Here is an 11018-nt window from a genome sequence, read left to right as displayed (position 1 = left end):
TGTATACACAGTACAGACTTTGAATGGAATGCATTTGTCTATAAATGCAGTCTATGAGATGCAATGAAATTGTGAAACGTTTGGCCATGGCGGCATCACATTCAGATAGTTTGCCTTCAAAGTAAAAGCCCTGAGGCACAACGTTTACTTTGAAGGCAGTCCATCTCCATTTCTGGTTTGTGTCACGTTCTTTCAAGTTTTTTTTACAGCTGGGCTGGTAAGTAGTAAGTATTTGCCTGAAAAATGTGAAAAACCTCAGGGAACCACAGTTCCCTTTCCCTTTTTTATAGATAATATAAAGTTATCTTCTATATACAATCCCAGTTCCAAAAGGTTAGGACATTTAAAATGTAAATCAAAACAGAATGCAATGATTTGCAAATTCCATAAACCACAAAAATGTTAGGTCATTTTGAATTTGGTGGCAACAAAACAAAGAAAGAGTATCTTCAGATTCTGCAGCAATTTCAGAATATTTTTTCTCAACATGAAACTGTGAGGACTTTAGGACAAGCCTGAAAAAAAAATCAGGTGCCTGTGATCTTCAAGTGGCACTGCATTAAAAAGAGGCATGATCACTGCATAGGCTTAGAAACAATTCCACCGTGCCATCCAGAAATACAGCCCTATCATGCACAAAAGAATACATAAGTGAACATGATCCAGAAACATGGCTGTTGTCTGTGGACCAAAGCTCATATAAAATGGACTGAGGCAAAGTGGAAAACTGTTCTGTGCTGAGACAGACCGACCTTTGAAATAGTTTTTGGAAAACATGGAGGCCAAATACTCCAGACTGAAAAGGAGACTCATCATTCAGGAGGAATCAGAACATGACACAACATGTGGAAATGTGCCATGAATGTTGAAAAAGTTTTAGAGGAATATATTTTTAACCCTAAGACCAATTCTAAACTGCATACTGCATTTGTTTCAGTAGCATGGCTTCATAGTAGAAGAGTCTGGATGCTAAACTGGAATGCCTGCAGTGGAGATCATTTATCATATGAAAACATGATGAGATGAAAAACATGCCAAACAAGATCAGGAATATTGATACGTTTTATGGTGGGGGGTATTTTTAGACTGTACAGTGAGGCTCAAACATCAAGGTGAAGTACAAAAGACTAGATCACAAATGTGCTAAATGTGTCTTTGTTTTCACCAGCTGTTTTGACCAGTGTAAAAATCTGTGTGCTTGATTTTGCGACAGGTGGAAAAAGGTTGAAAAGAACAAATACTCCAGAGAGGTGTGAGAGAGAGTTGCCGTGTTAAGAGTTGTGTGAAATGTACAACCAGCGTTTGCTGTTAAGCTCTGGGCAGCAGGAGAAAATAAAAGTATTTTTAGGTGCAGATCCTCAGCAGGTTTTGTCCCTAAGCCTGAATCTTTCATGTTACATTTGGTCTTTTGAACAACAATTCCTAATCAGATTTAAGTTTAGGCAAAATTGAGGACTTGTTTTGCACACAGAAGTATGTCTTAAAGTATGTTTCTTCTCATTAGCAGAGGAGAACAATGTCTTTTTTACAAATACCATGAAATACGAGGGTTTCTCTGCACCTATGCACGCTGTACAAGAGGAAAGAAAACACCAGAATCGTAACTGCTTGACTGCTTGATGTACAAGAGATATTTAGTAGGAAGGTAAAAATGCATTCATAAAACAACAAAACAAAACACCTTCCTGACTAAGATGTCATTAATGCAATTAATTCAAAAAACATGCTATTTTGTTTCCATGTAGAGGTAGATGTTGGTGACGTCAAGTGTTTATTTTTATCTGTGGATGCATCACGGGCCAAAGAGTTGACACACACAGGTTTCATGTGTGAGTGCTCCTCCCTCGAATAAACAAAAGTGATGAAATCATGTGACCAAATAGTTTTCCTACACCAATTAGGTAATGCAATGGCAAAAGTGCCCATGTGACAGTAGTTAACTACAAACACAGAAACATTTCCAGGCGTCGATGCTCTCAATGCAAACAAGCCATAGCACTGCGCTGCTGGCACTCCTTGCTTACGTTCGAATGATTCTCCGGTGAGGTTTCATCCCACGTAGAATCAGTGCTACAAGAATACTAATGAACCATGCTGACCATATTTATTGATGCTTACAAGCTCAAATCTCTGCACTAAAAGTGAAAGGGATAAAAACCGGATTAAACAGGATTTGATGAAGCTGGTGAAGGTTCACTTGGTTTTGTGTGAGCTTTGTTTTTGTGCTAAATCGAACTGTAACGTTGGACTTCTCGCATGTACAATATTAATCCAAGCCACCACATGATGACATGACTTGATTCAATGTTTACCAAAAGTCCTGAGGCACAAAATCTCTGGTATATAGTTAAATCAAGTAATTGTTTTCGGACTCTCACGTGATTACGCGTTAATGTAAATAAATCAGTCACAACTTTGAAACTTTGAGCTGATATCGTGCTAGCAAATAATAAAAACCCATGTAGCTGCAGTGGAATCAGAAAAATATCCTGTCACTGTCTCTGCAGTTACCTTCTGTTTTTTTTGTTTTTTTTGAAGCTTACAGGAAACACGGGGAGGTGTTCATCGGACCGCAGTGGGTTTGGGGGTGTTATATGTCCATTAAGAGTGCACTATATGTCTGTTAGCTCAATCTGCAGTGAAAACCACTAGCACTTACCAGCAGCCTGCTGCCTGTGCTGGCATCTCCCCAGTGAGATGGTAGGATGCTCTCTTTGGCTCACCAGTAACAATAACTATGACATTAAGAGTCATGCACTGTGTTGTTGTGAAACTGATGGGGGGTTTTTTTTCTTGCAATGTTTTATGATTACATTTTTATGAGATATCTTGCTGTGAAAACCACAGCTCATCAGGATTGTCTATTTGTATTTGCTGCTTCTTTTCTGTAGATTTATATAAATGTGTGTGTGTTATATTAAAACATACTCTATGTACAGATTTATCATAGATATTACATTACACATTACTTAATAACATGATTATCAGTTCAAAGGGAGGCTGATATTCCCTGATTGTAGATAGGTAATTTATCACACTATGCTATTTGTCTAAGTGCACCTTATCATTCAGTAGCTTTTAGAACCACCTTTAGCAGCAATAACTTGAAGTAATCATTATCTGTGTGACTTTATCAGTTTCTCACATTCTTGTGGAGGAATTTTGGCTCACTCTTCTGTGCAATGTTGTTTCCGTTCATTGAGTTTTGCAGGCATTCATTTTTGCACAGCTCTCTTAAGGTCCCGCCACAGCATTTCAGTCAGGTTGAGGTCTGGACTTTGACTCAACCATTGCAACACGTTCATTGACTCTGTTGTAGATTTATTGTCCTGTTGCAAAACTCATATTTGACTCTAGAATATTTCTGTATACATGAGTTCCTGGTCAAGTGAGTGACAGCAAGGTGCCCAGGTTATGTGGCTGTAAAACAAGCCCATATCATCACTCCTCCACCGCCATGCTTGACAGCCGGTATGAGGTGTTTGTGCTGATATGCTGTGTTTGGTTTTCACCAAACACGGTGCTGTGCAGTACGGCCAAACAGCTCCGCTTTGGTCTCATTTGCCCAAAGGACATTGTTCAAAAAGTCTTGTAGTTGTTAAACACACCTTTTCTCTTTAGATGTGGCGATTAAGCGCACAAGTCAGAGAGCAATCTCTCTTGTTGGGTTTTTATCTCAGTAAATAAAACCTAGATCAATTACCTCTTGGATTCCAAGCGACGCATATTGTTTACTTCATAGAAAACAACTTAATATTTGCTTATAAAGTCTTCAGGAAACTAAATAAGAAGATGAGACTACTAGTCTAGTTTTCAACTTGTCACACTGCTGGGTCGCGTGCTTCTAAAGTGTCTCAAATTTTACCATCAATTCATTAATTAATACTGTGTTGCTTGTGACACGTCCCATCAAAATAATGAGGCACCATTTATTATTGATGATAATTCATCTTCACATGTTTTATTCATCATCGTTGAAGCCCAGAGGAAGGCGCTAAGGCCAGAGTTTGGTGACCTACAGTAAAAGTTCACTAAGTGTCTCAAGGTAAATAGGAAGACAGCCTGACAGTGTTCTTCTCCCTGGTGTGGGTTTATGGCAGGTCAGTCCCATCACGGCAGCTGATGACAATAGTGACGACTGTGATGATGAGGATGGTGACGTACGCAGACGTGCGTGTGTTTGTGTCTGCGTGTACTGCGATTGTCTTTCGTTCTTTTTTTTAATTCTGCTCATGTGAATATTAAAGAGTGTACATTACGGTAGAACTGAGTGTTATATGACATGTATAAGACCCGCTTAATTCCCCACCCCACCCTTTTGTAGATGAAAATGCAAGGCTATATTTGGAGAGAGCTGATGTCACAAGTGGTTTGAGCAGAGAGCCTATAACTGTTGGAGTCGGCTTGTGTGACAGTCTGACAAACCTTGGAGAGCTCCAGTAGCAGACTGGGATCTAGCCAAGACAACAGAAAGTGAGTATTTTGTCTTTCCTATTGCTTGGATGTCTTTTTCCCCCCACAGGTTTCAGTTATAGTTGTTAATGAGGTGCTAGAAGAAACAGACATTTATCTGAGTTTGTATAGTAACATTTTTCTTTAAAGGGAATATTTTAGTAAGTCTATTTCTTGCATATTTTTTTAAGTAAGTAAAAGAGAGGTTAGAGGGTTAAGTAAAAGATTTAAATTCACATAGAGCACATGGAAATGTGTAGATGAAATCTACATTAAGTTAGATGATTCTGTGTAGTGAAGTGGAAATATAACTAAGACTGAAATGTACAAAAAGAGAAAAAAAACAAACTATATATTTAAAAAATATTTTGTGTGGTTCTGTGAGCAGATGTAACAATGAGACTGCTGCTACTATTTTCATACAACTAACACAATAAAAGACTTTGTCATCATTTGAAAGCATATGCAGCTGATTAATTAGTAATGAAATTATGTAATTATAATCTAATATTTAAGCTACTCAGCAAATTGGGATATATATTACAAAATAATATATTCTTAATTACTTTTACTTCCAAATCAAATTTTAAAAATATTCCACCCTATACTAAAAATCCACATGGCCAGGACATGCTTATATATTTAAAATATATTCCCTGTGAATAAAATGATGTGTGCATGTTCAACATTTATAGCCAGTCCCATTAAATTACCTTTAAGAAACCAGTACTGGCAAATGTACTGTCCTAGTTGAAGTAAAATTCTGTGCCTAAATGAATCCATCCCATACTGTTTTTGCAAAGTCAGCTCAAGTGTCCCTTCAGATTTGCATTTAAAAGCAACTATATTCTAATTATTGCGCTGCACATTGCTGAAGTTGAAATAATGTCAGCATTTTCAGGAACAACAAGCTTTTTTTTCCAGACTGCTCCTCCTTGAAAATGTCAGCTTGCTCCATTTTGTGGTGGAAAAATCCCAGTATCAGACGAGTCAATACCATGGATTTAATTGCTTTTAAAACTATTTCAAAGATTAAAAAAAAAATACATTTTTGACAATCTAACTATAACTTTATTGCATTTTTTTCAAATATAATTTACATAGTTTAACATTTATGTTAAACCCTGACATCTATATTGATGATGTACCTAATTTGTTGGGAGTCAGACAAAACTATCACACGTCTCACTGGTTTTCCCTGAATCCCAATAAACAGATGTAACCCCTGTTGTGTTTGTGCAGGTAATCACGCTTACAGCATGTATCACCTCAGGGTGCCTGTGCTTCTTCTCATGCTGCTTGTGCTGCTGCACTGCATCACCGCTGCCCCAAGCTATAGGTAAGCCAACACATTCAAAGCAGAGAGCCGGCTTTCATTTGGCTCAAATGTTGATAATCAAAGATGGAAACCAACTGAGCTCATTTGTGGGGAAAGTGTTTCACTGTGCAGGGAGAAGTGGGGCTGGAGCTAAGTGGCCACTTTCTCTCCTTGTTCTCGGGAGTTGTGGATGTCTTCAAGAGCGTATCATCAGTGTTAAATGGTTTGGCCCTTTGTCCTCTGTGATTCAGGTACTTCAGTCCCAGCTCATCCAGCGAGCAGGAAAGCGATCTCCCAGATAGCGAAGCCTGGTTGCTTCCCGGGCTAATCTCCAACCCGTTTCTCAGCCTCGTGGGTACACGGCCACGAAGGGGGCTCACAGCTATGAACAGGTAGCAGCATTATTGCTTGATTTCATTAAAAAAGGTTGAAAAAGCTACGAGTTTTTTTTGTGGTGTTTCTTAATATCTGTGCTTTTCTTAGTCACCATATAGAGAAGAGAAAGTGCAACACAGCTACCTGTGTCACCCAGAGGCTAGCAGACTTCCTGGTCCGCTCCAGTAACACTATTGGTACTGTGTACGCACCAACCAATGTGGGATCTGCCACCTATGGCAAGAGAGACCTACTGGAGCCTTCAGGCTACGTGAATCTCTAGTGCCAACTGAGGAGACTCCACAGCAGTTGCAGCAATCCTCACAGCTCTGATGATATAACCAATCATGTAACAATGATTGTGAGAATGACATAAATAACGATGGCAATGATGGCAATGATCACAGACTTTTCTTGATTACTTTCTTAACTTAAGAAACAGTGCCTTTGATTTAAAACATCACTGTATATTTTTTTCTGCCTTTTTGTGTGTTGTGGCTTCATATGTTAACACTGTTGCACAATGGCATGATGGGAATAATAATAATAAAAAACAACCAAACGTTAAAGTAATTCATGGGAAATAAAATAAAGGAAAAAACATGTAAAGCAATATAAAATAAATGTTATTTGTTGTTTTGATAATAAAATTGTAAAAAAATATATTTATATTTTTTAAAACCTTTATGAGTTTTAAGCCACATTATTGTATTAGAGCTGCACGCAGGAGCTGTGAGCTGTTAGCATCCATCTGATGAGTACAGAACACGTTTTCTTTCAGGAGATGTCCATTAAATCAAATAAAATTATTTCACTTTGATTATAAGCAAACTCTGAAAGTTGCATTGCCACTGGAATAAACTTGAAAATGAAGTAGCCATCCTATTTCACGCAGCTCATTAATTCACCCAGCTCCATAACACCAAGAAATAAGCAACTCACGTCTGCCATAACGTCAAGCTTTTATGAGGAACACAACAGCCAAAGAAACTCGGAGGAAATGCTGATTATTCATCTCATATTTCACTCTCGTCACAAACAAACGATGGTTCCGTGTTTTGAGAATAAGACTCGTTCACTTTCTTGCTAGATGAGATAAACACCACTTTCATTTCTGTAAAACAAAGAAGTACTATATGTAGCTGATGCAAGCAAATAATAAGCTCAAGACACAAAACAGGGGGGAAGCAGTTGGATGTTCTGAGGGACTTTTAATACTTAGTCTGACTTCCTGGTATTATGAAATGCAGAAGCTTATGAGGTGCCATTTTCTTTAAGTCATTTTCAGTGCCTGAAAATGACTTATATCAAACCAACTTTGCACATCAATGCCATGAAGACGATGCACCCTACAACATCCAAAAACTACCTGAAGTGGCGTGCTATAAACTCACCAGCCACCGTATAATCTACACCTTCCTAGTCCCTCATAAGAGCCACTTTTGTTTTCAGGACACTCTTAATTCTTCATGGAAGATATTCAACAAGTTTCTGGAAACATTCCTCAGAGTTTCTGGTCCATATCGACATGACGGTGTCACACAGTTGCTGCAGATTTGTTAGTTGCACATCCATGATGTGACTACACCTTTTAACCATACTGTTTAGGTACAGGGAACTCATTGTCATGTTTATGAAACAAGTTTGAGATGATTTGTGACATGGTGCTGAAAACAGCAATCAGAAGATGGGTACACTGTGGTCATACGGGGATGGACATGATCAGCAACAATAGTCAGACTGTGGTGTATAAATGCTCAGTTGGTACGAAGTGTCCCAAAGTGTGCCACACCATTACAACACCAACTTAGCCACACTGATACGGGGAAGGATGGAGCCATAGTTTGATGTTGCTTACAACTAATGTCACAGCAAATAATTGAGACTGATTAGACCAGCCAAGTTTATTCCAGTTTTCCAGTGTTTAATTTTTGTGATCCTGTGGGAATTTCAGCCTCAGCCATACATAGATATTCTACTGTACACCTTGGTTATAACAAGTGGTTGTTTGAGTTACTGTTCCCTTCCTATCAGCTCGAGGCAGTTTGGCCACTATCTTCATTTTCACCCAGAGAACTGGATGTTTTCTCTTTTTCAGACTGTTCTCTATATAAATGGTTGTTTGTGACCATCCCAAAGAGCAGCAGCTTCTGAAATACTCAGCCCAGCCTGTCTGGTCCCAGCAACCATGCCACTTTCAGAGTCGCTTTCATATTTACTCTGATGCTCGGTTTGAACTTCAGGAGTGGAGTCAGTTGTTGCCATGTGATTTACTGATTAGATATTTGTGTTAAGGAACAGCTGAACAGGTGTAGCAGAGAAAGTTACCACTTAGTGCAGATTTATAGTTTTTATATTGCACCTTACTTCAGTATGTAACCTCAAGTATTCCACAATATACACCTCAGATGACTAATTTGCATTATGCTACAGTGTAATCAGATTCACAGCTCTTCATCATCAACATCATCATCATCATCATGGCCCTCTTCATTATGCCAGTTCTGCTTTCTTCACTTTCTCCTTTATAATTTGCCACTGCTGAGGGAATTAACTAAAGAATTATATGACATTAAAAATAGATAGATAGATAGATAGATAGATAGATAGATAGATAGATAGATAGATAGATAGATAGATAGATAGATAGATAGATTTTCATTTTAAAAAGATTTTTGAATATTATTTTAGAACAAAATAACAACAACATTGGGAAAAATGAGAGAGTTGTTTTCAACAATTCATCTTCTTTTCTCACAACATCTTTTGTATCTGCAGAAGTGAAACGGTGCTGACAAATAATCATCAGTGTTTGGCTGAATTACACACAGAGGGGGTAATTTTGATAGAAGATCATCACTTTTATTACATGGTAAGTCTGAAGTTACAGAGAAGTATCTGTCATTTTCAAACTGTGTCTTTCTGCTTTGATGGAGTCATTTTTCTTTTTTGTCTTTTTTAACTTTAGCTGTTTATTGATCAAACCTGAGAATATTGGTACTTTTAATTTCATCTTAAAGTCTGCTTAGCTTTCATGTAATCTGTAAATAAATCTCCTCACTTCTTCTTTAGAAGTCCTGCTCTGGAGCCTTTCTCTCATGCAGATGTGAAGATACATGAATAGGTAAAGTTCCCCATTCTAAGCTAAGTAAAGTGTAGTAATTGCCTCAAATACTGTATTCCTATATAGTCATGTGTTGCCTTTCTGCAGAGGTTATTCAGGGTAATGAATATCAAGAGGCGACGTATGACGCACAGCATTAACCTCTGTTTGATTAGCAGCGACCCGATCATCTCAGACACTGACATCAATACTCCCATGCACGGTTAGCACCTGCATAAAAGGTTTTTCAAAAATAGAACAAGTGCCGGCTTTTGCTGATGAATCCAAAAACAATGCAGCCATTATCCCCCAAACACTCTGACGGTGAATGGGGATCGTGTCAAGATCTGTCGATTGCCTCATGTAAAACCACAAATGGCACTGCAACTGCTATCTGCTGCGGGGTTGTTTATCACTGTGGTAATGACGGTTGATGAATGTTTTGATGGAATTTTAGATCTGATTCATGGCCTGGTGACCACGTTAATCTGTGGCATTAAAGGTACAGTTGTGTTACAATATAAACAAGAAGGTTGCTGTGCCACCAAAATTCAAAACAAAGGACTTTAACCTCCTCTCACTACTAAATTGATTTACATGTCTTTTACAGTAATAAAAGGTCTCTGTTGTGAATAAAATTATTATTTTTTCTGATGCTGAAAGTGTTATTGTTTTTTTAATGCCCAAAAGCTATACATCCTTTAATTTATTCTAAAATAAAAGGATGTATAAAAAATCTCTTCGAGAGAGAGACCTGGCCAAGAGAGCTTCACAAATTACAGCAAATATAACACATATGAATATCACAAGTAAAGAAAAGAACAGCAAGTTCCACCTCAGTAGGATTCTTTGGTAGTCATCAAAACACTTCTGGCATAATTCTGGCTGGATGTTTGACTACTTTTCAGTTGGCAGGAAGTAACAGTTGGCAGCAGTACAATGAGACAAAGAATTAGACTAGACTGATGCTTTAAGTAGGCATATGAGGTAATATATGAAAAACACCAGAGTACACAGTTAAAACTAAACAGCCATAATAGGCTAAACAGCCACTGGTGGTGGTCAGAGGGCCCGGTGGCGCCAGTGTCCGGCAGCCTCGCCTCTGTCAGTGCGCCCCAGGGTGGCTGTGGCTACAATGTAGCTTGCCATCACCAGTGTGTGAATGTGTGTGTGAATGGGTGGATGACTGGATGTGTAAAGCGCTTTGGGGTCCTTAGGGACTAGTAAAGCGCTATATAAATACAGGCCATTTACCATTTTTACCAATAAGACAAGGGAGCTAAAATCCAATGCACACAAGAGAAGTGCTACCAAAAAATCCCCCCAAAACAGGACGTAAGACAAACAGAAAAACACCTACCACAGAGACTAAAATATGACAACATGATTGAGGGAATAAAGGTAAAATGAATGGAAAACTTGAGGCCTAAAATCTAACCTATGAAGAAACTCAAAAGATATTCTTCATAAGGCTGTCGTACAGGAAACCATTAATCTGACGTATTATTGCTAAAGGTGATTCTACAAGTTACTGAATCACAGGGTGGACTTTTTCACACACTGCTTTTGCATTTTGGCTTAATTGGTGTTAAATAAATAATAGCATGGTCTAACAGGTCATGTTTTGTAGTTTATCTGAGGTTGTAGTCTTCACATTTTTAAGATCTAATAAGGAATAGATTATTTCTCTCATGCCCTGAAACATAAACTATTAAAACTAAAGGGCTGACTGTACATAATATAACCAGAAAGAATGTAAGCTTCATTATT

The 11018-nt window shown here is 38.2% G+C and overlaps 1 protein-coding gene across 1 annotated transcript; it reads left to right on the top strand.

Moving 5' to 3' along the window:
• The first annotated feature begins 2885 nt into the window (after positions 1–2885).
• On the top strand, positions 2886–7017 carry iapp (islet amyloid polypeptide). The gene is made up of 4 exons (XM_003445137.5): positions 2886–4473; positions 5695–5791; positions 6022–6162; positions 6254–7017. Exons 2-4 carry the CDS (start codon positions 5712–5714, stop codon positions 6426–6428), a joined length of 396 nt encoding a protein of 131 aa, XP_003445185.1. The 5' UTR covers positions 2886–4473; positions 5695–5711; the 3' UTR covers positions 6429–7017.
• Positions 7018–11018: the final 4001 nt, after the last annotated feature.

This window comes from Oreochromis niloticus, linkage group LG17 (assembly GCF_001858045.2).
Source record: "Oreochromis niloticus isolate F11D_XX linkage group LG17, O_niloticus_UMD_NMBU, whole genome shotgun sequence".
NCBI lineage: Eukaryota > Metazoa > Chordata > Actinopteri > Cichliformes > Cichlidae > Oreochromis > Oreochromis niloticus.
The sequence above is the reverse complement of the archived record's forward strand: the minus strand, read 5'-3'. Positions and strand labels throughout refer to the sequence as shown.

Excerpts from the sequence above, each read along its gene's own strand:
- iapp (XM_003445137.5), top strand. The coding sequence starts at position 5,712 with ATGTATCACCTCAGGGTGCCTGTGCTTCTTCTCATGCTGCTTGTGCTG. Across the intron at positions 5,792-6,021 it reads ACCGCTGCCCCAAGCTATAG|GTACTTCAGTCCCAGCTCAT; the intron begins GTAAGCCAACAC and ends TCTGTGATTCAG. Across the intron at positions 6,163-6,253 it reads GGGCTCACAGCTATGAACAG|TCACCATATAGAGAAGAGAA; the intron begins GTAGCAGCATTA and ends TGCTTTTCTTAG.